A 27,501-nucleotide genomic window follows, 5' to 3' on the forward strand; every position below is an offset into this window, starting at 1 on the left:
CCTGCCCCGGGCTCCCTTGGATTGGCGGGAGCGCGCGTGTGGGTGCATCAGGGGAGCCCGCTCCCTGCCACCGGAGCAGGTGAGCCGGCCGCGCACGAATCCGAGGGCGGCGGCCCAGCTGGGAAGCGGCCCCGAAATAGACACCCCTGTCGCCCCCGCAGCCTCCTCTCGGAATCTGCTCAGGTGAAAAACAACCCTTTCCATCCGGGCGTCTTCCCGGGCCTCGCAGTGGGCAGGCGCCGAGCGCAGCGGGCTACGTAGGCTCGGGCCTGGGTCCTGCTCACGTTCGCGGGGACCCGCCCGGAGCCGGGCCGGTGCGTGCAGTGAGGGCGCTCGACCACGTGGCGGCGCTGCCGGCCCGCGCTAGGGAGCTCGGCAGGTGCGGCGCCGTGGCTTTTTGAAGGCGGTGCCTCGCACCTGGTCCCTGGGCGCCTGAGAGATCGTCTCCCTGCATTTGTGGGTGGCTGAAGGGGCCCTTCATAGGAAGGCCCGGCAGAGGCCTGCGCAGGCCAGTGCGTACCCCTTCTTGCAGACGCAGCAGAGTTGGGGCCGTCAGACCCCCTCCCCCCCCCCAATCTCCATCCTCATGCCCAGCTGCTGCCGCCTTTTGTCCCGCATTTCCCACGTAGGAGGCAGGACAACCCTCCATCTAACCAGTCGGTTTGTTTTCCTTTTGTCCATCTAAAATTAGTTGCCCACTGTCGGCTAACTGGACCAAAGAAATAGGGTAGGGGGACATTATCCCTCCCAGTCCCAGGAGGGATGCCTGAATTCTGGGCCAGGGAAGATGCTTGAGGTTGACGTTTGGAGAAGGTGGGGCTTTTGGGTGTGGAAGAGAAGATGACCGGTCACAGAGGCCAGGAAAGTGGAGGGCTCGAGCTCTGTGGACTTTAGGGAGCAAGGACCTGGCCACTCTGTGCTAGTGGCTGCCCAAAGACTGAGATCAGGAGACCAAGGCTGGGGTGGGGAGTGATCGCGCCCTGAGACTCAGAGGGGGCCTCGCGGTTTTTGGTTGGTTGGTTTGTTTTGGAACCGGGGATTGAATCCAGGGGTGCTCTACCACTGAGCCACATCCCCAGCCCTTTTTAAAACTTTTTATTTTGAAACGGGATCTTCCGCAGTTGCCCAGGTTGGCAGCAAACTTGCCATCCTGCTGCTCTAGCCTCTGCAGTCCCCGAGATTACAGGCATGCACCCCCTAGCTAAGAGTGACTCGCTTTTAACCACAGAGCATGGTAGCCAAAGGACAGTCCCCTCCACCCCCAGTGTGGCTCTGGCACTGGCTCTCAGGAGCACATGGGGTCTGTTTTTTTTTTTTTTTGTATCAGGGATTGAACCAGAGGCACTTAACCACTGAGCCACATCTTCAGCCCTTTTTATTTTTTATTTTGAGACAGGGTCTCCCTAAGTTGCTTAGGGCCTTGCTAAGTGCTCAGGCTGGCCTCAGACTTGCGATGCTCTTGCTTCAGGGTACTGAGGGCTGGCACTATAGGCGGGCCCTGCTTCACATCAGTTCAGCACCTCATGGAGTCTCCCACTCATGCCCTGCTCTGGGGACAGGGTCTGCTCTCAGCCACCAGCCATCAGTGTGTGGGGAAAACCTTTACCCCTGGGAAGGGATTCTGGCTGTGCCAGCAGGCAGGAACCAATTGGAGCTTAGCAAAGGTACCACCTGGGGGTCCCCAATACTCTGCCACCCCAGGAGGTCTATGGGCAGAGACAGCTCTCATTAAACTGCAGGGCAGCCCTGGTCTCTCTAAGCCCCAGTTGTTATCTGAACAGGGGAGAGACCGGTGCTGTCCCAGGGTAGGAAGGGCTGGGGAGGCTAGGTGTGGGTGCAGGCACGAGCTGGGTGCATGGGGGGCAGGGTCCTCTGCACAGACCCATTCTCCCCTCTGCAGGGGTTCTGCATGTCATGCCAGCTGTGCCTCCTTGGGTGAGTCTCTGTGCCTCCCAGCTTCCCTGTTTGCAGAGGGGGCTCACCACCCCGGTCTCTGTGTCACAGGGCTCTGGAGGGGGCTAGCTCTACTTCTGCAGCAGGGCTACTCGGAGGAGCACCTGGCAGATCAATGTGCTCCTTCTTTCCTGTCCTCCACCCAGCCTGGCCCCAGGCCTGCCAAGAGGCCATTTCCCCATCCCCAGCCACATCCTCACCTTGCTCCTGCCTGTCCCCCTCATATTCCATTGTGGGGGCCTCATACCCCACTCCAGCTGGTTGGAAGTCTATTAATATTTCAGTTTGATGAATTAAAGATTCTTTTCTACCCTCCTCCTTCTGATGTCCCAGGAGGGAATTAAAAGCGCATCCGATCCAATCAAACGCCATTAAAATGCAGCCCACGAGGGTAGGAGCTGGCGGGTGTGGGCTTTTCCTCCCCAGCTCGGCTTTGTCCTCTTTGGGGGGTCTGGGAGGTAGCGCGGTGGTTGAGAGGTGGCGCAGGAGAGGGGAGTGAGGAGGAGGAGGGCAAGGCTTGTCTGCAGAAACGCTGCTGCCTGAGGGGAGCAGAGCCCTGGTGCCGCTCGGGTCCCCAGGACATGCAGTTGGGGGGCGGTGCGCTGAGCCCCAGCCCTGGGTGGGACTATGGCGCCCCTCCTGCTCTTCCTGGATCAGGCTTTTTTCTGGGTCAGCCCGGCCTCCCCGGTGCTCTGTGGTGGGTGCTGGTGGTGCCTCGGGAGCCGTGATGGAAATCTCTGGAGAAAAGCCGGAGGGGTCGATGCTCCTCGGGGCTCCACCAGCCGCAGACCTGGGGGTCGTGTCCAGCTTTCTGTCCTATCAGTGTCTGTGTCCCTCACAGGAAGGGAGCAAGTACGGGGCTCACTTCCTGCTGTCTGCCAGCAGCTGCTGCTGCTTCTTTTTTGGTACCAGGAGTTGAACCCAGGGGCGCTTCATCCCCGAGCCACATCCCCAGCCCCCCTCCTTTTTTAAAATTTTGAGACAGGGTCTCACTAAGTTGCTTGCAGCCTCGCTGAGTTGTTGAGGAGGCTTAAAACCTGTGACCCTTGGGCCTCCGCCTCCCAAGACGTGAGATCACCCGTGCGCCACCATGCCCTGCTGCAGTGGCTTCTTAAACAGCACCAAGGCTGGCGTGGGGTTGGTGGGGACATTGGCACAGGGGCCCGCCAGGGACTCCCACCCCACGGTCAGTCAGCTAGGCTGTATGGCCTTTGCCTTGTCCCAAGGGATTAGAGCCTACTTGGAGGACAAAAGCCACCAGATACAGTCTAGGGCCCCTCTCACAGGGATCCTGATAGTTGGACAGCACTAGCCATACCTGGTCTTCCCTCTTTTTTTTTGCAGGGGGAGGGTACCAGGGATTGAACTCCAGGGCACTTGACCTCTGAGCCACATCCCCAGCCCTATTTTGTATTTTATTTAGAGACAGGGTCTCACTGAGTTGCCTATTCCCTTGCTTTTGATGAGGTTGGCTTTGAACCTGCGATTCTCCTGTCTCAGCCTCCGGAGCCGCTGGGATGACAGGCGTTCATCACTGCCGGGCTGACCTTCCCTCTTGTCCCCAACATGGCCCAGAAGTGAGCTGCAGGCCAAATCCGGGGTCACACTTGACAATCGAGGTTCTGAGGCCCGGGACACACCCCTAGTGCGTGCTGTGGACGGTGACGGGCCGGGATGGCCCATGGCGAGTGTGCCTGAGACCAGAGGGGCAGAGGGAGAGTACCCATCAGGGGTGCTCAGGGGGTGCTGCAAAGCGAAGACACCCCTTTTGCAGATCGGCGGCCCCCTCCCTTCTGCCTTTCCCGGCAGCCTCCTCTCACAGCCAGCTGGACAGCGGTGCCTCCTGCGCCTGTCACCTGCCTGCTCCCCCTGGTGCCCAGAGCCCTGCCACTCAAAGGAAGGGGCAGGCTGGCCAAGAGGCTGCGGCCAGGAGGGGCTTTTAAATGTTAATTGTATTTTGACATCCGGACTTGTGACATCCATCCTAATGACATTTGGCTCGAGGTTGACAGCCCCCGGACATGTGGAAAGAGATAGAGAGAGATGATAAGTAGTTTTAAATTGCAGCGTGGCAAAGAGGCTGGAAAATCCTGAGTCTTAAGAAAAAGAGAAAGAGAGAGGAGGAGGGGGGAAGTGGAAATCAAGAAGAACAAGGAGGCTTTCTCCCTAGTTACCCAGCGTCTGCTGGATGCATAGCCTCGCCCCGTGGAGGGTCCCAGTGCCCCAACTGGCTGTGCACCCTGCTTCTTCTTGTCTGAGTCTCAGTTGCTCTAAATCCTCTTTCAAAGTCTAATCTGTGTGACCCCCTCACTTCCAGGCCACTCCTAGGTTTGAGGTACCAGGTGCTCAGTGTCCCAGAGGGTCGATGTGAGTACACCTGTGATCCCAGTGACTTGGGAGGCTAAGGCAGGAGGATCGTGGGTTCAAGGCCAGCCTTAGCAATTTAGCAAGGCTGGATTGTGGCTTAGTGGTTAAGTCCTCCTGAGTTCAATCTTTGGTAGCAAAAAAAGAAAGAAAGAAGAAGAAGACCTGTGCCCCAGAACACTGCGACCTCTGCTTTAGAGGCCATCCATCACCCAAACTCTCTCTCTCCACCCCTCCTTCTTCCTTCCTTCCTTTATTTATTTACTTATTTTACAGTCACGGGGATTGAGCCCAGAGGTGCTCTACCACTGAGGTCCATCCCCTTTTTATTTTGAGAAAGGGTCTCGCTACGTTGCAGAGGCTGGCCTGGAACTCGTGACCTCCTGCCTCAGCCTCCTGACTAGCTGGGGTTGCCCTTGTTCCTCTTTCCTCCTGGAATGAAGCACTTCCTCCTCTGCCCAGGGCAGGAGGAGTTGGCTCTGGGTTCTCTTGGCTCCTGCCCCGAGGCTGATGGAGGAGCAGTTGCCCAGCCTCCCCTCCTTCCGTCCTTCCTACCCACTACCTCTTCTGCCTTGTAGGTAGGGGAACTGAGGCTGAGGAAGGAATGTCATCTGCTGAGCTCTGGAGGATGCTAAGGTTGACCTTGGACCCTTCTCTCCCTCAGTCTCCCCAACCATGGCTCCTCTGCCCATCCTCTGTCCAGCTGCCTTGACTTTCATGCAGGTAGGAAGAGAGAGAGAGACCTGAGCCAGCCTCTAGCTCCTTGTCCTGCACCCCTGTGTACCCGCAGCATGGGCGAAGGCCCCTCCAGGTGCTCGGTCCTAAGTTTCCCCATGCCTGTTCTGTGAGTGTCTCTGGCAATCGTTCGAGGGATCCTGAGGGATCCTGCTCGATCATCTGGCAGTCCAGGTGGCCCCGCTGGTCCCTCCTGTTAGCTTATGGGGAGAGGTGGAGGCTGTGGATGTGAATGTCCCAGGTTCACCTGCAACGTGCGCAGGTGCACAGACCCCCAGACACCCTTGATGCTGGGTATTTTGGAATTTACAAAGATAATATAGTGAAAATACCCTGGAGCACACAGTGACCCCAAACAAAACACGCGAGCTTGCAGACTGGCGAACCCGCTGGGAAACAGTGTCTCCCACCAGAGGAGCTCAGTGGCACAGTGGGGAGCCTTCAGGTCAGGCCTTGGGGTCAAATGAGTGTCCCTAACTCTTATCAGTGAGTTTGTGGTTTTCGGAGCATTTTGGATTTTGGAATGGAGGCAGGGGGCTGCAGCTTTAGCCAATTCACTACTTCAAGCCAAAAAGCATGAGAAAGTTCCGCAGGGTGGGACGGTTCCTGGGGGCTGGTTCCGTGACAGTCTATAGAGGGAGTAGATTCTTGGGGAGGTCCTGTCTGGAACCCTCAGGGGACCAGGATTACCTTGTCCCAGCCTGTCCTACAGCAGGGGCTGGGGGATTTCCTGGTGGCCATGCCCTTGGGATTCAGTATCATCACCAGTGCAGTGCTGCACGCCTGCAGGCCCAGCTACTTGGGAGTATGAGGAAGGAGGATTTCAAGTTGAGGCCAGCCTCGCAATTTAGCAAGGCCTTGTCTCAAAAACAAACAAACAAACAAACAAACAAATAAAGGCAAGGGATAGCTCAGTGGTAACCCAGGAGCCTCTGGTTTCAATCCCAGTGCCAAAGAGAGATAAAGAGAGAAAAAATAACTCTCAGTATCCCTTGCACGGTGAAGAAGGGGCTGCGGTAACTCCAAGAAACACAGTAGGAACAATTTACCCAGGATTCTTAATGCAGGGGGCCCTCAGCTTCTTTTTTTTTTTTTTTTTTGGTACTGAGGATTGAACCCAGGGGCGCTCAACCACTGAGCCATGTCCCCAGCTCCTTTTATACATTTTATTTAGAGACAGGGTCTCTGAGTTGCTAAGTGCCTCCTAAATTGGGGAGGCTGGCTTCGAACTCCTGATCCTCCTGCCTTGGCCTCCCGAGCTGCTGGGATGACAGGCGTGGGCTCCCAGCCGAACTCAGCTTCTGACCTCAGCACAGGGCGACCAGTCCCTATCCCTGCAGGGTGGCATGCGACTCTCCGAGCCAGGGAGACATTGTGCTCCCTTCTTGGTTGACTCTTCATCCTGGAAATGCTCTGCCAGGGGACAGTTGTTGTTTAAGCACCGCCCCCTCCCCCATGTCGCCATCTAATGGCCTGGTTTAGGGGAAGCCAAAATTGAAACCCATCAGGCCCAGAGGCATAGGCAGTGGCTGGGTCAACTCAACATGGGGACGGTTTCCAGGTCTGCAGTCTCTCCCAGGGGCCTTGCACCTTGAGCTCACTTTGATTTATTTCAATAAACGCTAAATTCAGAATGTTCAAAGGCAATTGCCCTTTCCTATTAGGGTTCTTTTGAAATGGAGCAGCCACAGAAGCAGGTTTGTGGGTATGAGTTGCCACACAGCGGGGGAGTGCTCTGGGCGACTTGTTTTCCCTCACTGAGAGGCCAGAATAAAAGCATGAAGAAAGAATCTGCTATAGTAGGAAGGAGTTAGGTCAGATCTCAGGAAGAACTTCCAGGTTATGGAGGTCTGAAGCGCAGGCATGGAACTTTGTATTGTTTTTTTTCTCCAGGATAGGATGACGTGCCTCTTCTTCTCTCAGCTGTCTGTGCTCCAGGGTGGAGATGGTGTCTCCATTTCCCCCGGGTGAGCCTGTGCACGGGAGGCCTGGTGGATTAGAATCTCCCTCCTTGCTCACTCACCAGTAGCAGGTCAGCCTCTTGTAAAGTTTCCGAATAAGACTCACCACTGAATTCCAGATCCTTAGAGAAATCTTGGTCCCGTGGGTCTCACTGCTGGGGAAACCAATGCTCAGAAGGATTCATGGGTCTTATGCGTGGCTCTTGACCTAGGAGACAGGCTTCAGTCCTGTGACCCTCTTTCTGTGTGCCCTTGGGCTTGCTGAGGAGGACAGTTTGGGATTCAGGCCTTGGGGAAGCTGGTCCAGGCTGGGAGCCCTGGCTGTGTGACTACTTGAAGTCACTTCCAGTCACTCTTCTTCCACAGTGGGTGGCTACCTGGTCCCCCAGAGCAGGGGATGCCCATGGAAGTTCCATGAGGGGTGTGTGTGTGTATGTGTGTGTGTGTGTGTGTGTGTGTATGCACGTGCACACCCGTGTCCGTCTGTCTCCACGGTAAGTCAATCAGTCATGACCTGAAAGAGACTGCCCGGGGGCAGAAGAGGGTGTCCCAGCTGGATAAGTCGGGGCTGTTGCTCAGAGTCTTGGCTGAGCACTGTGGGTCTGTGGAGGCCTGGGGTGGCCCAGGACAGCGGCCCAGAAGAGCCAGGCGTCCGGCTGGGAACCTGCACGCTGGACGCATCCACAAACTCAGCCATCTGCCAGCCGACAGCATTTCTTTTTTTAACCCCTGAAAAATATAGCCTGCCCAGCCTTCTGTGACACAGCTGGTGGCGGGTGGGGGCAGGATAATTATGGCCAGAGTGAAGGCCATACCGCGGCCAGGGGTGGGAGCGTGGCGGTGTTCGTTTGGACTCTCAGTAAACCGTGGCCTGTGTTATTTTCAGTTTAACTAATCCATTCATCCCGCCATCCATTCATTTATTCAACAAAAGGATATTGAGGATTATGTTGTGTTAAAAAATCGCCGTGGCTCCTGCTCACAGGGACCCAGATACGGTGCACACATCAGCTCATTCCCTCTCACGGCCACCTTGTGAGGAGGGCTCAGGCCCTAGGTGGCCTATGTGGCACTAACCGTGGAGAAGCCGAGAAGGAACCCCCCTCTTTTTGGCAGACACAGCCTCAAGAGAGGACCGATCCTTTGTCAAAACCAAGTCAGGCTGAATCTGAGCATCCCCCTGCCCCTCAACTGGGTGGCCCCCTGCAGTGAACAAGCCCTGCTACCTAACAGTCCTGCTTTGAGGTGAGCACCATCATCCTTGGATTACAGGAAACGGGTCTGAGCCCAGGAAGACAGTTCCCAAGGACATGGCCTCTCCAGGGACGAGAGTCTCCTGCAGGTCCAGAGCAGCGCATGCTTGGCTGGACAGCGCTGCTGGGCAGCAGGAGTCCATGGCCTTCACTTATATTGCCATAAAGAGCTTCCTGCTGAGGTCCAAATGGCCATGGTGCGCGCTCCTCAGGGCAGACTCAGTCCTGTGTGTTTTCTCAGGCTGTGAGTGGAGTGGGGCAGGATCTCTGTCAGGGTTGGTTACATAAAGACCAAAGGTGCCAATGAGTGGAGAAACAATCTGGGCCCTTCCATGAGAGACTTCAGACACTGATTTGGGAAATGAGACATATATTTGGGTCATCACATGTGACAGCAAAGACAGGGCATGCTCTGCGAGCAGTTCTTCACCCACTAGGCACTCCTGGAGCTCACTGTGGTCAGGTGTGGTACCAGGCCCTGGATGAAGGCTGGTGAACAAACAGGTCCTGGCCTGCTCAGTGTGGGGGCTGGAGGAGGAGCAGCCTTGTGGGAAGGTGTGGGCCATTGGTTAAGGGGCGTGGAGGGGGAGAAGGTAGACCAGAGGGCTGGCTGTTATTCTCAGACTCTCCAGACATTCCTCTGACCTATAAATGGGGTATCTTTAGGGGTTGGGTTGGGAGGATGGCTGAGCACTCCCAGGGCTGGGCACAGTCAAGCACAAGGTGGCCCTCTGCAGGTCAGCTGGGAGGACGGAGGTACTGATCGGAAGGGAAGCCACCAGCTCTATGTTGTGCAGCCTCTCTGGGACAAGGACAGTCACACGTCACATCATGACTCTAACTGGAGCCACTTCTGCAGTCTGGGGTGAGATGCTCTTGCAATCCTAAAAGGACTGCCTGGCTGCCTCCCTTGCTTCCTCCCCTGCCTGCCTCCAAGGCCAACCCTCTCCTGGGCTATTCCAAAGGCCCCTTGGGAAGGAGGGAACTGAGTTCCAGCTCTGTGGGCTGATGGAATCTTCTCTGGGTCACCGTAGCCTGTGACCAGCCACCTGTTACTCTTTGCAAACCGTTGCTGGAAGGAGACCTTCCTGCTGTGAACCAGCTGGCGCATTTTCCCTTAGCCTGGTAGGGTTCTCAGGTGGTGGAAGGCTCCGTAGAAGGGGTCCACTCCCCCACAGGCTTGGAGACCTGGGACACGTGGAATTGCTTAACTGGGCCTCAGTTTCTCCCCTCCTCATATGCCTGAACCGGGGTGTGAAGATGAACGTGCCACATGGGGGCACACACCACGTGTGCGGATGTGTGAGAAGCAGCCCTGCAGATGGGGGTTCTGGTGACGCAAGGGGTCGTGGTAGCGCCCCCTGTGCTTCCCCATGCTCTGCTGTACTTTTCAGGGTGTCAAGAGGGTCTGTTCCCTGACCCTCCACCTCTGGGGTGAGGAGGGGTCTCTGCCATATCTTTGGGGCTGGTGGCCAGGCACGTGCACCGGGAGGTGTGGGAAAAGGGGGCTTCCGGGAGGGGGCGACAGTGGGATGTGGTGCAGGGGAGCCTTCGGCGGGGCAGGCGTGGCGGGGCGGCGGGGCGCCGCGAGCGTCCCAGCCTTCTGGAGGTGGAGGTGCGGGTAGGGGGTGGGCTCCCAGGTGCTCTCTCTTTAAAAGGCCGGCGGAAGCGCCGCGCGCTCGACCCGCACTTGCAGCGCAAACTTGCCGGGCTGGGCTCGCGCCTCCCGGGTGCGGCAGCGGCCGTGGGCGCCGGGGCGAGCGGCTGCGGCCCCCTCGCCGGTTCGCGCTCCCGCCCCGCCCGCAGCCTCCCCTCCGCGTCTTCCTCGCTCTTCCCGTCTCTCGCTCCCTCTCTCGCTCGCTCGCTCGCTCGCTCTCCAGCGCGCTCTCTGGCTTGCTCTCATTTTTTCCCTGCTGCTGTTGCTGCTGCCGCCGCCGCCGCGGCGCCGCTCGGCGCCCGCACCTCTGCCGGCTGCGCTGGCTGTTCTGCTCCCGCTCCGCTCCCTTCCTAGCCCGGAGCCCTTGGCAGGACCCAGCTCCCTGGACCGTCTCGCCCGCGCTCTCGGGCTCGGACGCTGGGCTCCGCGGCCGCGGGAGTCGGGCTCGCCGCTGCTCCCAGCTCGCTCTCTCTCGCCGGAGCAGCCGCCGAACGCTGCGGGCTTGGCGGCGGCTCCGGCCGAGCGGCTGCAGGCTCATCCCCGCTGCGTCCGGGACTCCGGGCGGCACCGTGCCGGGCTCGGTCCACAGCGTCAGCGCCGCCCGCCGCTGCCGGGCTCCGGGCACCGCAAGAACCGAACGTCCGGCCGCCGCCTCCCTGCGCCCCCAGGGCGGGCGGGCGCTACCGGACCCCTCGCCACGGCTTAAACCTCGCCGGCTCGGGGTGAGTTGTGGCCCGAGGGGAACGAGCAGAGGGGACTGTGCCCTCCGGCCTCCTGGGGCGCGGGCTGCGGTGGCTACACCAAGGCTTGGGGAGGTGGCCTCCCGTGAGGTCCCGCGCTCGGGGTACCCCGAGGAGAGCCGGCGAACCAAAGCCCTCGAGGCCGGAGGGTGCGGGACCCGAGCTAGAGGGTCTCCCCTCGGGGCTGAGACCCCCCCTCTCCGGATGCCTCCGAGGGAAGGAGTGGGGCAGCGGCTGTTTTGAGGGTCTGGGGGAAAGTAGTGTCGCTGTGGTCAGCGGCTATGTCAGGTTCCATCGGATGGAGGGTCGTGCCAGCTCCCAGGTGGGGGCGGCGGCATTAGCGCGCGGCTCTGCGGAGAGCAGGGCAGGCGGGGGCGCGGGGCATTATTTGCACCTCTCCTCCGCGGTCTCCTGGAGGGAGGGCAGCGCCAGCCTCGCGCGCCTTGGCTCCCATGCCAGGCACCGCGTCCGGCTCTGGTGCCCGCCCCAGCGCCGCCTTCGCCACCGGCCAGAGCCCGATAATCGCTGACCCGCAGAGGCTTAGGGCATCCCCGTAGGTCTGGGGTCTCCCCGAGGTCCCGGGATTTCAGGGTCAGGCTCTCTCCGGACACTCAGGACCATCCTTCCCTAAAGAACCTGAGTCTCTACGCTGCAACCCGGCCAGGGGAGCGCCCGTGTGGATCTGTGTGTGCATGTGTGTGCGCGCGTGTGCTGGGGGGAGGCCCCTGCTCAGGGGTCGGTCTTCCCCGGCGCCCGCAGGCTGGAGGCGTCCCCTTCCCGTGCGGGGGCGGGGCCGGGAGGTGGAGGACCCGACTGCGAGGGGCGCCCCCGCACCTCGGAGGTCTGAATCTGTTTGTGCTGAGATGGGGCAGCGGTGGCTGTGGCAGGGAGTCCTGAGCCCGAACGTACGAGCGCCCCCTGCCCCTAGGCTCTGATTGACACCCTCACCCCCTCCCCGCGACTGTCAGTCCTTTTTGGAGGGGCGCCTCGGTTCTTTACCTTCTCTCCTCACCATGCCTGCTCCTGGCAAAGGGAGAAAACTGGCATTTCGGAACACAGACTGAGCTGGGTTTACCGAACTGGAAGACACATGATTGTCAGAGTGGTGGCTGCTCCTCTGTCAGTCTGGAAGGAAGCTGGAGGTGATGGGGGAGGGCATGTTGTGTGTGTGTGTCCCTATACTAGATTCACCCCGTCTATTCTGGGGTGAGAGTGGAGGTTTAGGGCAGGCTGGGAGGCCAGCGCTGGAAGGGCGTGGGTACCAAGCGCTCTGGTCCCATAGAGCACTATCTGCAGAGCTCCACCTCACATCCCCAGGCCAGCCCATGGTGGAGGCAAGGAACCTTTGCCTGCCATCTCTCCACTGCTCAGGAGGTGGCCCAGGCCTGCCCCACTTTCTCCCTGGGCTCAGGCTCTGCGTGTGCCTGGAGGAAGAGCTTCCACCAAGAGCAGAGAACTCTAGGGCCTTCCTGAGGTTCAGGAAGAGCCGCTCTGGAGGAGCCTAGAGACTCCTGGGTGGGGCACCTGGGGCAGAGGCACCTGTCTGTCCTGGGCAGGCCACAGGGTCTGCAAAGAGGGTCTGGCTGCAGTGGGGAGAGGGTTGGAGCCTTTGTCCCCTCTCCCTGTCCTCCTCCCTTCACTTAGCCCTGGGATAGACGTGCCTGCTCACTTGTGAAGGAGGGGACCACTGTCTTCACCTCCTTTTAGACATAAGCTTTCCCCACCTGCCAACACCTTCGCTTCTTTTAGGAACAAAACACCCCCAAAAGTTATCCCCTCCCTGGAAGGAAGCCAGCCATGTTTAACTTAAAGGATGTCCTATGAATGGTGCGTTTCAGGAGACATATGAGCGGGGAAATGCAGCTTGTTACAGAGCTGGTCCTGAGCAGGCAGCGGGAGGCGGGGGCCTGTCAGGAGTTGAGCTGCTTCTTGGCCTTAGTGGTCTGGTTGGGGCTGCTCCTCCATCCCACTCCCTCCTCATCCCAGAGACCTATGTCTGGTGGTTTAGCTCTACTCTGTTGGAGGTGGTGAGCCAGCCTGTGAGTATGCTATCTAGAAGGGTCAGAGGGCCAGGCTCACCCCTTCCTGAGTGGTCCACGACCCAGCCCCCAGGCTGTTTGACCACATGGTGCTAGCCCTGCTGCAGGGACAGCTGGTAGGAAGAGATGGGAGCAGGACCCATCGGCTCCTGAGCTTTTAATTATAGCTAGTAGACACGTCCTCTCCCTAGACAAGCGTGGAGCAGGCAGCCCCTAATTACCACCCACCCCAAGACATCTACCCACCCTGCTGTCCTCCTCTGCTCAGCCTAGAACCCAACTTTCCAGTGGGCAGGCCCCGCTGGCAGCCTGGGCAGCTGGGCCTGCGGGCTGCCGGCTGGAAGGTTATCTCACTTCTGCAGAGTGGCCGCCCGTGGCCGCTTGGAGAAGGCTGTGGGGGAGCTGGCATCTGGGCTGGGGCCCTGCTCGCTGGGGCTGGGGAAGAGATGCTGGCTGGGTGGGCCCACCTGAGGCAGGAGGCTGAGAGGCAGGGGGGCTTGTCTGCTGGCAGTGGGCCTGGGGCAGCGGCACCCCAGCTTCCTGTCACTCCCACCCAACCCTGGGAGAGTAGGGAGGGCTTATTTCCATGAGGGCCAACTCTGCCCTTGTTGCCTGGGACCCTCCAAAGTCCCAGGGGTTTCACTCCTTTGGCGTTGGAGAGCTTGGTGGCACTCTGCGGGGCTCCTCTGTCTCCCTTGGCCTCCGTCTCGGCTCCTCTCCCTCCCCGGGCTGGTGGCTCCTCATTCCCAACCAGCTTCCTTTGTCCCTGCCAGTGCAGGAGTCACAGGCTCTGGTGACGTCTGTCCCCTACTTCCCTGCCTCTCTCTCCTGGCCTGGGCCTGCAGGGAGTGGAACTTGCTTAGAGAAGTGGCCAGCTCAGCCTGCCGGCCGCCTCCTGGCCTTGCCTCCTAGCCTGTGGGCCAAGAGATGCTGTTCCAGCCTGTTCGTGTGTCTTTTGGCTCCTTGGAAAAATGAATACCACAAGGATAGTAAAAACCACCCCTTAAATTAGAGCTGATGCCTCCTGTCGAAATGTTTTATTATTAACCTCCCCATTGAGCAATCTCAAGGCTGCAGTGAGGCATAAATATATGTGTACACACGTACGTTAAATAAATTGGGGAACGCAGTGCGTAATGACATTATGGGGACCCAATTCAATGAAGGTGGATATTATCAGCAGTAATTGGGAAATGACAGCCCCTAATGACAGCCTATGCCATCTGGGGCCAAGCAACATGCATCAGGTTAAGCCACTCAGCTCCCTTGGAGAAGGCCCTGGCCACCCTGGTTGTGAGGGGGCCCTTTGATGGCAGAGTCCAGGAGCTCTCCTGGTTTGGGTCACCTGCATTGAGACCAGGGGCTCTGGGTTCCACCTGGTCCCCCATACCTGGCCTCCCATACCTGGCCTCCCATAGCACCCCTCCACTCCCTGGGCTGGACCTGCTTTCTGTTTGGGGCAGGACTTCTAGTAAAAACACTGTTCTCGCTACAGGGTTATTTGAGGTTTATATATAGAAATGGAGATTGGGGACTTGACCTGGATTCTGAAGCTCTGGTGGGTGATTGATCCTCAGATGTCACTCACTGCCCCGTCTTGGTGCCTGGCTGTGGTGTGGCCCCTGGGCACTGTGTTATAGCCATGGCTGTGCAGGACAGTAGAGTCTAGTTGTGGGCGGGGCCAAGGCAGCGGTGCCAGGTGTCCAGGGCAGTGCTGGGCTCGGGGAGCTCCAGTTTAAGGAGGGGGACAGGAAGGGGAGGAGAGGAGGAGGCCGTGGGGTGGGAAGCTCACAAAAGCACCAGATGCAAACAAAGACACTTGCCCACTTGGGCTCTGTGTTGGAAAGCGAGGGACACTGGTGTCACCGAGGGCTGGGGGAGTTGGGGTGGGAAGGAAGGCTGGGGGTCGACGTGGACAAGGTCTGCTAGTCGGTGGAGACCTGGGCAGTATGAACGTGGGGGCCGGCCCCTGGCTCTGGGAGCAGAGGAAGGTCAGTGCTGGTGTATTCTGTGCTGTACTGGGGACAAGGGCCTGTGACCTGTGCTAAACTTGCGGTGCTCCAGTGCTGGAGCAGTGGGTGAGGCTCGTTCCAACTGTCCTGAGCGGCCATGCCTACACAGGTGGCTGCCCTGATGGGCCTCATGTTTCAAGAGAAGCTCTGTCTGTCACCATGCTTAAAGCCCTCAAGGAACCCCTTATTTCTTCATCCACTTGGTGGCCCATAAGGGCCTGCTTAGTCTTGGCTAGGTGGCTTTTCTTGCCTTACCCCGTCTGCAGTCCTTCCCAGCGCCCTCCAGGTAAAGCCAGACTCCTTGTGTTTCCTAGCACTGAAGCTAAGCCCATGCCCACCTCAGGGCCTTTGGACTTGCTGTTGTACCTGGAATGCACTTCTTCTAGATTTCTATCTACGGGGCCCATGCCTCGTAATTTCTGGTCAGTGTCACCTCCTCAGAGAAGCCTTCCCTGATTCTTTCCTTGTGAAGCAGCCCCTCTGGGTCAGTTCTTCTTCCACTTTATCTTCCACAGCCTGGATCCCCTGAAGAGCTCCACGCAGTGCTCCCCTGGGCCCATGGGTGTGAGTGGGGTCACACGGCAAGTGCTCAGCCCACATTTGAATGAAAGACCGAATGGTGGTGGCAGAAGGGGTCACATTCTGCATGGGACCACACCACAGCTTTGGGAACTTGCTGTGGGGCCCGAGCTCCCCTTGGTGGAGTGAAAGCACCTCGGCAGGTCCCCTGCCACGGCCTCCGTCATGGTGCAGCTGCAGTGCTGGCGCCGGGCAGGGACTTGACTGTCATTCATTTCGTATTTTCTGAGTTTTGGGCCTTGAACTGGGCACAGGGAGTGCAGAGATGAGGAGGGTGCTTGTCACATGACCCTTAGTGTGTTTCCAGGTCATCAGGGTCAAAAAACAAGGTGGCAGGCTCCGCAGGGGCCCGAGGTGATGGGAACTGGGGAAATCAGAGCAGGCTTCCTGGAGGAGGAGGGAGCTCAGCTGCCTTTTGAAAGGAGGGAATCACAGTTTGGGGCACGGCAGGGACACTTGATTTCAAGTTGCTCTCTCCTTCGTTTCCACCGGCATGAAGCTAGGGAATCAAGCCCTCCTCCCGCTCCTCCTCCCTTCCTTTTCTTCCATACCTATTTCCCCACCATACCTATTTCCCTAGTGCGTCTCACCCATGGCCAGCACAGAACCGGTCACCTCTGCGTCAGGCCCTTATTGTGGCAGAACAGGGAGGGGGCTGCTGGAGTGGAGTCTGGGTTTTAGAGCTCCGAGGGGCTCCCAGTCCAGGTGGGGGAGACCAGTCAGCCTGTGGGGGGCGCAGGAAAGGAGGCTGGGGAGCCAGAGCCCTCTTAGAGCAGGGCTGCTGGTCTGGGGGGTCCAAGGTTCCACCCCCAGCCCATCAGTCCTGAGTTTACTGCCCCAAACCCTGTCCCCAGCCCCACTACTAGAACCTGGCCCCTGCGGTGAAGAACTGTCTGGAGAAGACTCCTGTAATAAGATGGGCTACCTGGGAGGGCTGGTCATCGTCACCTCCCCTCACATCCCTGGTCCACTCCTCTCCCCCCTGCTGGGGAGGCCAGCCTGGGCTGTGGGGGATGGCTGTGCTTCTAGGGTTGGGAGGTGCCAGCTGGTCACACCGGTGGGGATCACACGGGGCCTGGCTTGCTGTGCAGCTGGGGTTGGGGGAAAGGCTCCAGGTGACCAGGATCTGGGCCCTGTCCATTTGGGATGAGACTGTCCAGCAAACCACACCTCTGCCCAGCCAGGGGGGTGGCAAAGAGAGGCCACTGGTGAAGGAAGGGGAGAGTCCCTCAGTTTCCTCGCACTGTCCCCATGAGGCATCTGGACAGCTCAGGAGACCCAAAGCCCGCTCTGCCCACCTTCCCGCCGCAGTCCCAGAGCTTCCTGAGCCCCTGGGCAGGGCTGGGCTGTGTACAGGGAGGGTGACTAGAGTGAAAGGTGGGAGGCGAGAGGCCGGGTCGGGTGCCACAGGACAAAGGAGCAAGTCGCAGGGAAGGAGGTGTGGGGTGCGCTCCTGGCCACCCTGACGGCACCTGCCTGTCTCCTGTGGGAAGGCCCTCAGAAGGCCAAGTGCAGGAGACGGTGACTCTGGCTCTGGCCCCAACCCTGAGGAGCAAGGTACAAAGCTCTTCCCTCTCTTTATTCTACTGTTTGGGTTTTGTTCTATTTCGTTGGTTTTGGAAGAATAAAGAGCAGCTCAGTGAAAAATAATTGGAGGTTTAGTAAGTCTCGGTGGTTCCCTTCAGATCTGGTGTTGTTCTGTGGCCTGTGGTTCTGCCTGGCTCGGGCCTGGCTGGGGAGGGCAGAGCCTGCTCCTCAGGGCAGCAGCGATCCCCGAGGCCCGCCACACGGGCCCTCCCTCAGGGGCCAGGGGCCCTCAGCTGGGGACTCCCCTGCCCTGACTGTGGCCAAGGGGTAAGGGGCAGCCTGCAGCTGCTTGCCAGCTCTCCAAATGTCCCCGTTCACTAAAGAGAATGTTCTGGAAAACACTGTTAGCCTGTGAAGTGTCTCTGTGTGGAGAGGGAAGGATGGCCTCCCTTCCCCTCTGCCCTGGTCCCTGCTCCTTCTAGGCCCTCATCCTTCAGGGGAGGAGCCAGGGAATAGAGAAGGAGAGAAGAGAAAAGTGGGGCGAGGCCCCCCTCCGGTGGGCTTGGCTGGGATCTGCCGCTGTCCTGGGGGTTTCCCTGGGGAGGCCCCCCACTCACTGCCCCAGGCTTGAGCTTCCCTGGCTATTTTGGATTTGGCCAGGGGGGTGGGGAGAGTCTAAGGATGGGGGAAAGGACTTCAAAGAAGGACCCCCTCCTGCCCCGGCCTGCTCCCCCTCCTGGGCTGGTGGAGGCAGCGGTGGGAAGGAGCACGGGGCGCCTCCCCCGCCCCTGCTCTCGGTGGCTTCTTTCACTCAGGGTATTTTTACTTTCCCCTTGTTCCTGTTACATGATCAAAGGCAGGAGGGGAGGCTAAAAGAGGCAGCGGTTTGCCCGGCTCTGGAGGAGCTCAGAAAGGCAGGCCCAGTCGGACCGAGGGCTGGAGTGGGCCCTGCTGCGGGCAGGGGCTGGCCCCAGGCCCCAGGAGGGAGGGCTTGCAGGGATCTGAGGGGCTTGGGGCAGGGCCTGGGCCTCGGGGCTCTGGGTTCTGGCCCTGTGGGTGTCTGCCCTTGTCCTCTCCAAGGCCTCCTGCCCTTGGGTCCCCGTGTGCACACGCTGCTCAGCTCGGATGTGCGCAGGCCTCACGGGGAAGCCAGCACCGAGCCCCCATGAAGGATCTGGAAGCCTGAGCAGGGCCCGACTGTTGAAGCGGCTGCGCGTCGGCCTCCCGGGCTGAGTCTGCCCTGCTGTGGCACACTCTGTCACCGTGCCAAGATCCCTCCATTTGAAATTCATGGAAACCAATCACGGACTCACAGGGCGTCGGGGCTGGCAGGGACTGAAGGATTGGCCGGCTGGTCCAGTGCAGGGAGCTGCAGGGGTGCGGGCACCCTGCACACCCTCACATCCCCCGGTGCCCTGTCACTTGAGTGTGAGATGGGGACAAAAACACCACACGGCTCACAGGGCGGAAAAACGTAAGGAAGGCACCGAGAGTGGTGCCCACCAGGCAACTGTGCACAGCCATTGGCTCCCTGGGCCCTGTCACCGGACAGACAGTGTCTCCTTGAGTAGACTCTCTCCCACCTGCAGCAGGAAGTCTAGTATCCTTGAACCCTGCCTGTACATAGGTTTCTTGATGATTCTACCATCTTATGACGACAGAAAATATGCCCAAGGGGAAGTATAGCCCAAAGACTGGATTGTGCTCCAATTCACCCATTTTACAGATTTTGAAACTGAGGACCAGACAGGCTGTGCTTTGCCTCCAGCACAGTAGTAACAGACTGGACTTGTGGAGGGGCTTCTCCAGTTTCTCTTTTCTGAATTGCCTGTTGCTGGCATTAGCAACCCAGTGCCAGCCTCCTTTCACTCTGTCTAGGAAAGAGATCTCATAGACTCATATACAAGATGGTGTGGGCTCCAGCTACCTGGCCTCCCCATCCCCTGGGTTTTGGAAGCATTGGCCTTCAGCCCTGGGTCACTGGTTCCTGGAGACGGTGGCATTATGAAATCATCTTTGGACTCCCTCAGAGCTCCCGGGTGGCTGAGCTGGCTTCCACACCAGCTTTTCTTTTTCTTTTTTCTGTCTGGCGCTGGCTGGGGATGGTAGGGGAGCTCTCCAGCTGAGCCTCATTCCCAGCCCCTTTTATTTTTTGTTTGGAGACAGGGTGTTGCTAAGTCGCCGAGGCCAGCCTTGAACTTGCTGTACTCCTGCCTCAGCCTCCTCAGTAGCTGGGATTACAGGCATGTGCCACTGCAGACCTGCCCACATCTTGATTGGCAGGGTGACATTGGAAGAGCCATGATTTGCATTCGGGCCACTGGTTTGCCCGCAGAGTGTGGCTAGAGGGAATTAGTAGCCATACTCTTGGCTCCTGAGGAGCTCAAGTGGAGGGACCATTTCAGTGAGTGAGGTGAGGGTCTGCAGAGGCCGAAGCCCAGGAGCTGAGGCTGGCTTCTGGGATGTCACACCCTGTCCCTCCTTCCTCTTGGCCCAGAACTGGAGCAGTCAGGGCCTCTGTCGGGGGAATGGTGGGTGGAGGAGGGCTGGATCCAAGACCTCCACTTGGCCTTGATGGAGGTGCCCATGTCTCTGGGGCAACCTCTCAATCCAAACACGAATCCTTTTTCAGCTTTCTAGAGAATCTGAGGCATAGAATGGCCAAGAGGCATCCTGGTCTGCATTTGTCCAATCCCCGGGGAGGGGGACTCGGGAGCTGGCCTCCCAGCCAAGCCCTGACTCCCTGCCTCCCTAGGTGGAGGGAAGGAGGCTGCTGGCTTTGAGCAGGGAGCCTGGGAAAGGGAAGGAACCCCCGGGGGAAATTAGCCCAAATTAGCAGTGAGAATGAGGCAGAGCTGGTGTTCTCTCCTCTACCCTGGCAGATAAATATTTAATCACAACAACAATAATAATGACGATGATCATAATAATGTGCAGTAGCTCAGGCCGTAACCTGAGCCCCACTCACAGGGAGGGGTGTGGGGAGTAGAGAAGGGTGATCCAGAAAGGAGAGAGAGAGAGAGTCAGGAAAGGGTGAGGGAGCAAAAAGGAGTGGCTGGATTTTATCCTCTGCCTGGGACAGTTGAGCCGCTGGGTGGGAACGTGCCAGTGGAGGGCCCCCCATGTCCTCATGGATCAGGAGGAAAATCCAGAACTCCACATCCCCGTTCTCCCCGGCCTTTCCCGGCCTTCAGCATCAGCAGCTCCAAGCTGGGCTCATCTGGGGAACCACAGCCACCCCTTGTTGCCTTCTTGGTTTCTAAGTCCCCAAAGAGTCAACAAGTCTCCAATTCCAGAGCCTAGAGCTGGGAAGCCTGGGGAGTCTCTCTGGGCCTCAGTTTCCTCATCTCTAAAATGGGCTTGGGCATGGCAAAGCTGGCTTCTTTCTTTGGCTCCTGCAGGCATGTTGAGGAAGGCCTCCTCCCCAGCCCTTCCTGCGGTTCCTAGGAAGTGTGCTGTCTGACGCCTGGGCCTCTGATGGCCGTGGGCACTGGCCCTGGGCAGTCCTCAAACGTGACCTAATTTCTGCCTCAAACTCTCCCATTTCAACCAGAGTTGAGCTGCAGCTGGGAGGAAACCCAGTAGAGGAGATTTATGGAGTCTTTGGCGATAACCTCTAGTATCTCCCTCTCCCAGGCTCATGATGAGAGATCAGAATAGCTAATGTCTTCTCTGGGCTTGTGTTTGATATTCTCTCTCTCTCTCTCTCTCTCTCTCTCTCAGGTGGTAGGAGAGGACTGGAGCTGGTTTCTCCTTGATGCCAGGATACACGGGCTAGGACCCCTCCACCCTTCCACAGTCATCCATGAAGATCCGGCCTGCAGGACTTGGGGATCAGAGCCTTCCTGCTGCCCGGTCGGCCCCTGCCTGCCGTCTGTGGGCCTGGACTGTGTGGGCCACTGAGCACTGCCCAGGTGACAAGGAGGAGGGCAGAGAGAGCCCCAGCATGGCGGGCCCAGCTGGCCACCCCTGGCCACCCTACTGCTGAAGCAGCCTGCCCCTGCGCACCCAGGTTGGAGGCCCCGGGGCCTGTGAGGGCTAGGAGGGGCCACGTTCATGGGTCTCTAGGTATTTCCGAGATGCCTGCAAAGAGAGGCTGGGGCTGGTGGTGGGCCCGGCTGCCCCTCTGCCTGCTCCTCAGCCTTTACGGCCCCTGGGTGCCTTCCTCCCTGGGGAAGCCCAAAGGCCACCCCCACATGAACTCCATCCGCATAGACGGGGACATCACCCTGGGAGGCCTGTTCCCAGTGCATGGCCGGGGCTCGGAGGGCAAGGCCTGTGGAGAACTCAAGAAGGAGAAGGGCATCCATCGGCTGGAGGCCATGCTCTTTGCCTTGGATCGCATCAACAATGACCCGGACCTGCTGCCCAACATCACGCTGGGCGCCCGCATTCTGGACACCTGCTCGAGGGACACCCATGCCCTGGAGCAGTCACTGACCTTTGTGCAGGCGCTCATCGAGAAGGACGGCACGGAGGTCCGCTGTGGCAGCGGTGGCCCGCCCATCATCACCAAGCCCGAGCGCGTGGTGGGTGTCATCGGTGCTTCAGGGAGCTCGGTCTCCATCATGGTGGCCAACATCCTGCGCCTCTTTAAGGTTAGTGCCCGGGGTGGGGCTCGGGGGTGTGCTTCCGCCAACTGTCCTAGTCCCCCAAGGCCAGGGGACCTAGCCAGCCCGTGTCTCTCTCCTCTCCTCTTCCCTTCCTGCCTCCTCGGGAGTCTCCCCTGGAGCCGTGTCTGAGGGCCGGGGTCAGTCCTCTGGCCTCAGCGTGTTGTCCTGTCCCGTGATCAGAGCGTGGGCACAGCCGCGAGGGCCACGCGGAGGGACCCGGCTCGCCAGCGCTGACCGTGGTGCTGACCATGGTGCTGACCGTGGTGCTGAAGCAGCGGCCGCTGGCAGCCCCGGGCGGGACTCCGTGCCTCCCCGGGGAACTTGGAACCAGGAGGGTAATACAGAAGAAGGGAGGAGATGGGCAGACAGACAGATGAAAAGACAGACACGTGGGGAGAAGGAAGGGCAGGCGGATGAAAAGAGAGCGGAAGTGGGAACGCTGGAGATTTGCAGGGAGAAAAAGCAAGACTTTTGTTTTGACATTGTTTTCAAATAATTGCAATTCCCAGGGAAGGGATGTTTTCTTCTGGGTAGTTGAGGAAGCCCCTGGTGCCTCCCTCCCTGCCCGTGATTGGGTTGGAAACCGCGTCCTGGTTTTCTGGAAGGGTGTGGGGCTGCTGGGCCTGCAGAGGAGGCCGCGGGTGCCGGGAGCTGGGTCTCCATTTCTGGGCCCCGGGCCCTCCACTGAGCACCCCCCCCTTTCCCAGGGCCTTCCTTCTGCCCTTCCTGCGAACACACCTTTCTCCCTCTCCTTCTGGACCCCGCCCTGCCCCCTCTGTGCCGCCTCCCTTCCTCTCTTCCCGGGGCAAGAGCTGCTGATTTGCAATTCAATTGGAGCCAAGTGCTTCGCTAAGCTGCTAAAACAACTGAAAGCTACCGGGGCGAGGGAAAAACATTACAAGCATTTTACCAATAATTATGTGCCCGCTTCTCTCCCTCAGCCTGCCTCGTTTGCTCTGCGTGCTGGTGTCGGCGTGAGTGTGGAGGGGGAGAGGCTGGGGGGGGGAGGGAAGGGGAAGCTGCCGGGTCCCTCCCTCAGGCAGCTGTCAGATCTTGGCCTCTGCAGTTGGCCCTTCCTCTCCCCTGTCTCCAGAGTTGGCAGAGAACTGGGAGAAGCTGCCTGGCACCGTGCAGGGTGGGTCCCTGTCACCCAGACCCTTCCTGGAACCCTTTGACCTAACTCCCGGGATGCATCAGTACCTGGGGGCATCTCAGGGTGTGGGCCAAGAGGGGTGATGAATGGAAAGGAGGGTCTGTACTGGAGGTGGCAGCGGGGCTGGGGGTGGCGTGGCGGGACAGGGGAGTAGGAAGCAGGCTTGAGTTGTCCTGTCACCAGCTCTGGCTGGGGTAGGAGTTAGCCATAGGCCAGACCCCTCTGTCACACAGCCATCAGCAGTGTCCCCGCAGAGCCATGTGGTCCTCAAGTAGGGTCCTTTTTCCTGGACTGTTGGTTTTATTTGATGATCTGGATGAAAACATGATTTTAATTTTAAAACAAATGGATGCATTATGAACAATGCCAAATTTGCATGTGGTTCAAAGAGGAAGAAGGGACTGGAAGCCATTCTGCCCCTGTAGTGGGCAATTTGAGCAGTCCCTGGGGACTGTGTTGCCCAGGGTGATCTCTTAGGGTTCTTCGGGGGACAGTTTGGGAATGGGTAGCTGGACCATTCCTGGGGTGGACGCAGGGGCAGGAGGGCCGGGGCCTGGTGATGCTGGGCTGGCCCTTCAGCTGCCTCACCCAGGCCTGGGGAGGGGAGGTGGCCTGGGGCATCCAGCAGAGGGCTCAAGGCCTGGGCCCCCTGACTGCCTGTCAGGCACAGACCCCAGCCTCCAGGAGGCCATGCTGCTAGGGGCTGCTGGGGGATCTTTATTTGATCTTCGTATTCAACACCTTTTGTGACTCTGAGTCTTGCAGAAAGATGATAAGGCGTCTGGGCCCAGCGCTTAGAGCCATGACATCAGTGAAGGTCCCTCCCCTGTTCCAGAGGGTGGCCAGGCTCTAAGGACCTCTCAGCAGAGGTCAGGTCACTTGATACCTGCAAAAGCTCAAAAAATGGTCCCTCTCAGTGTGAGGCTTTAGAGCGTGCTCCTGGGAACACCGCTGTTTTGGGACAGGTGCTCAGGACCCCAGACAGGCAGTGACTGTAACTCTGTGCCATCCTCTCCCCATGGCAAGGTGGGGTGGGGGAAGGGCCGGAGCCCCGTGGTGTTTGACCAGCCCAGGGCCCCCTGGGGCTCCTTGTCCTGTGTCCATCTGGTCAGGTATGGAGGGGGCCTGGCGCCGTTTGGCCTGCGCTTCCTCAGGTCACAGGGAAGGAGTGGGTTGGGCAGGGGTCCTGGCCCCTGGCTGTACAGAGTCAGATGGGACTAGAGGTAGAGACCTGGGGGGAGAAGGAGTGGGCAGCGGGGTCTGCTGGGAGGGGGAGGCAGCCGGCTGTGGTCTGCATTCCCTGGGTCCCTGGGTCCCTTTTAACAGACTTAATGTTCCAGGCTGGCGACAAGAGTCCTCCTCAATAATTAAACTGGTAGGAACGAGAGGCTGGGTGAGAATCGTGAAAGCCACTCACAGAGGCCCAGAGATTGAACTCTGCAGAGGGAGGGCCCTGGGGGCAGTGGGGTCCGCTCCAGGTGTTCCTGACCCAACCCTTGCTGCCCTGGGCAGGAGGAGGCCCTGCTGGGAGCTTGGCCAGAGCTGTGACTGCGGCTTTGGGTTTCCAGTGCCCGGCCCCAAGGGGAGGTCTGAGTGGGGCACAGAGGAGATTCCCTGCTGGAGAATGTTCAGGGGTGCAGTCGGGGCCCAGATGTGAGCAGAACTGCAAGCACCAGAGCTGGAAGGGCCACCTCCCTGTTGTACAGATGTGGGGACCGGGCCCTGATGAAGTGATAGGGCAGGGCTGCATCCAGTCCCCTGCTCCCAGGCCCGGCTCCTTGCAGACAGCCTGCAGAAATAAGCCGAGTTAGAAGTGAGGCTTGAACCCAGGCTCTCTTTGGGGACCCGAAGCCTTGACTCTGGAGACCATAGTTCTGATAGTTGACATCCCCGACCTCACTGCGCCTGCCTCCTTCCTTCATCCTCATTTGGGCCCCTTCTCCCAGGACAGGGAGTAGTGACAGGTGTGAAGAATACCTTGCTGCTGGGGGTGTGGGGTGGTGGCACCTGTCTGTCATCTCACCGGCTCAGGAGGCTGAGGCAGGAGGATGGCAAATTAGAGGTCAGCCTCAGCTACTTATTGAGATTATGAGCAATTTAGTGAGACCCTGTCTTAAAATAAAAAATAAAAAGGGCTGGGGATGTGGCTCAGTGGTTAAGCTCAGCTGGGTTCAATCTCCAGTACAAAAAAAAAAAAATCTTAAACCAGAGGATGTGGCCTTTGTGATGCCATGTTTGGGGGACAGCCCAGGCTCTGGAGCCAATCAGACCTGAACTTGAATCCCTGCTCCATCCGAGTTAACTCACCTCTGCTTCTCATATCAGTCATGGACACCATAGTATGAATGAGCCAATCGGCTCTTTCCCTGGTAATAGCCATTAATTATTCCAAGGTGAAGGAACAGAGTGCAGACCCCTCAGAGAAGCACTTTCCAAACTCTGGACCTGGAAGAGCTCAGAATCCAGAAATCATTTTAGCCTCTCTTCCGTCTTGCGGTGGAGAAAACAGGCTCCGCAGGAGGCGGAGGATTTGGGCTGGGGGCTGTCCGCCTGACCCACCTTTCCCTTCCTCCTTCCTCCTTTGTAAGGTGGGACTCGCATCCCGGAGACCTCCCAGATGGGGTGGGGCGAAGGTCAGGCCTGAGCACACCTTGTGCCGCGTCTGGCACACAGTCAGCCCACGGGAAATGTCACGGCAGCTTGTAGCGGGGCCTGAAGTCAGCGTGCGAGCCTCCACTGATGCAGAAGAGGATGCGGCCAGCGGGCAGTGACAGACGGTGACCTTTGAGGCTGATCCTGGAGAGTCCCCGCCATCTGCTGGGCCTCTTGTGTCTTCCTGCCACGGGCTCCGCGCTCAGGGCGCCGGGACTCAGCGCCAGCTCTGCATTTGGCTGATGAGCTTCCTTGCTGGCGCACAGTGGGCCCGGGAGGGGGCTCCCTCAGTGCGCATGGGGCTGGCCGGTGGCTCTTCCGGAGCAGGGACTGATGTCCCAGCCCTCAGTGCCCGGCCCCAGGCTCCAGGGGAAGTGTCTGTGGCTTAGGTGACGTGGCTCGTGGGTCTCCGTGTATTTCACGGCCCAACTCGGGGGACCCCGAGAGTCCACCCCACCCTCCCGCAGCCCGAGCATCTCCCTTGGAGACAGCTGGCCCCGACCCCCACCTTCCCCCTGGCCAGCACCTGCCGCCCGCAGGCTCAGCTTTTGGAATTCAGAGCTCAGATCTCCTCGTGGACAGGGCTACATCTCCCGCCCCCCTCCCAGACTCTGAGCTGGACCAGGACTCTCCCCAAACCTCCTCCCCCCTCTCCCCGCTCCTCATGGCTTCCCCTTGGCCAAAGCTCTGCTCAGGAGCTGGAAGGATCTTTCTAAAACCCAAAGGAAATCTGCCTTGTAAGGACTTCCTAGCAGATTCAAATGCAAACTCCTGCCTGGTCCCCTGTGCCGCCTGCCTGGTGGCCTGGCCTGGCTGGACCTTTGTCTCTCCCGGCACCCACACCTGTCATACCGGCCTCCTTGTGTTCCTTGAGGCCATGCTGTTGTTCAACCCCAGGGTCTTTGCACCTGCTATCCTCTCTGTCTGGAATCTTCTCTCCGTCTACTGTTTGAAGGTGGACCTTTCTCCTGCCGCCTTAAGCTTAAAGGCCTCTCTTCAGAGCCCCCCCACCCCCAGGCCCTAGTTATTCCCTCTCCCTGTTCTCTTCCTTCAGGGCCTTCATCACATTTGCATTCATGTACACATTTGTCCCTTTTTGTTTGTCCTTGGCTTCTCTTCCAGACCCAGGTTAGCGAAGGGTTGCCCCGGAGCCAGATCCGTGGCCTGCAGCCTGATTCTGTGCGGTCCAAGGGCTGAGGAAGCTCTGTGTGTTTGGCTTTGCTGTTTATTTAGTGGCGCTGGGGATGGAACCAGGGCTTCACCTGTGGCTGGATGTGGCCCCATCACTGAGCCACGTGCCCAGCCCTATTTTATTTTTATTTTTTATTTTGAGAGAAGGTCTTGCTAAATTGCTGAGGCCATCCTCAAACTTGCAGTCCTCCTGCCTCAGCCTCCTGGGTGACTGGGATCCTAGGTGTGCACACCTGGTTCTTTCTATTTTAAATGGTTGGAAAAAAATCAGAATAAAATGTCACGACATGAGAAAGTCACATGCAATTAAACTTTCAGGGTGTTTAAATAAAGTTTTATGGGAGCACAGCGATGCTCATCTGGGGGAGCTTCGGCGGTGGCCTTGAGTAGCGGCCTGCTGAACTCGGCTCCACCCTGCGGGCGCCAGGCCTCAATTGTTCCTCTGGAGGGACTCGTGGAGGGACAGGGAATGCAGGGAGGCGTCTTGGGCTCCCAGGTCTCAGCAAGAGCAGGACAGCTGGGGTCTTGGGGGCTGTGTGAGTGCCGCCGGATCTGGGGTGCGTGTAGTTAGGGCCACCTTACCACAAGGTCAAGCCAGTGTCCCCTCTGGTGGCCCCAGAGTCACCTGGATGTGTTTTCTTCCTGAAAATCCCTTCCCAGCAACCCCCAGAGGCAGGTGGACATTTATTATCTCCATTTTATTTAAAAAATTTTTAAATTTATTTTTGCATTACAATTGTTAATACACCATTATACCATAATTTATCATGTCTCTGATTATATCATCTCCATTTTACATAACTGACATCTGGAGCACAGAGAAGCTAAGCATTGTGCCCAAGGTCACACAGCTAGGAAGTGGTGGAGCCGGACATGGATCCAGCCTGTCTGGCCCCGATCTACCCTTCTCTTCCACTGTTCTGTCTTTTGATCACCATATAGGTGTGGGTGTGAGGCTTGGTCCAACGTTTACTCTGTGTGGCCTCTCTGAGCCTCAGTTTACTCACCTGTGAAATGGGCATGATGATACTCACTCAGCAGAAATGGTAGCACATGCAAAGCCCTTAGCTTG

The 27,501-nt window shown here is 58.6% G+C and overlaps 1 protein-coding gene across 2 annotated transcripts in view; it reads left to right on the plus strand.

The window, feature by feature from the left end:
- The first annotated feature begins 20,899 nt into the window (after positions 1 to 20,899).
- Positions 20,900 to 27,501, plus strand: part of Grm4 (glutamate metabotropic receptor 4) — a 90,117-nt gene continuing 83,515 nt past the window's right edge. For both annotated transcript variants that reach the window (XM_026383604.2, XM_026383605.2), the window contains exon 1: positions 20,900 to 21,418. In XM_026383604.2, coding sequence (XP_026239389.1) covers positions 20,900 to 21,418 — 519 coding nt within the window. The remainder of the gene's footprint in view (positions 21,419 to 27,501) is intronic.

Source organism: Urocitellus parryii, chromosome 8, assembly GCF_045843805.1.
Source record: "Urocitellus parryii isolate mUroPar1 chromosome 8, mUroPar1.hap1, whole genome shotgun sequence".
Taxonomy (NCBI): Eukaryota; Metazoa; Chordata; class Mammalia; order Rodentia; family Sciuridae; genus Urocitellus; species Urocitellus parryii.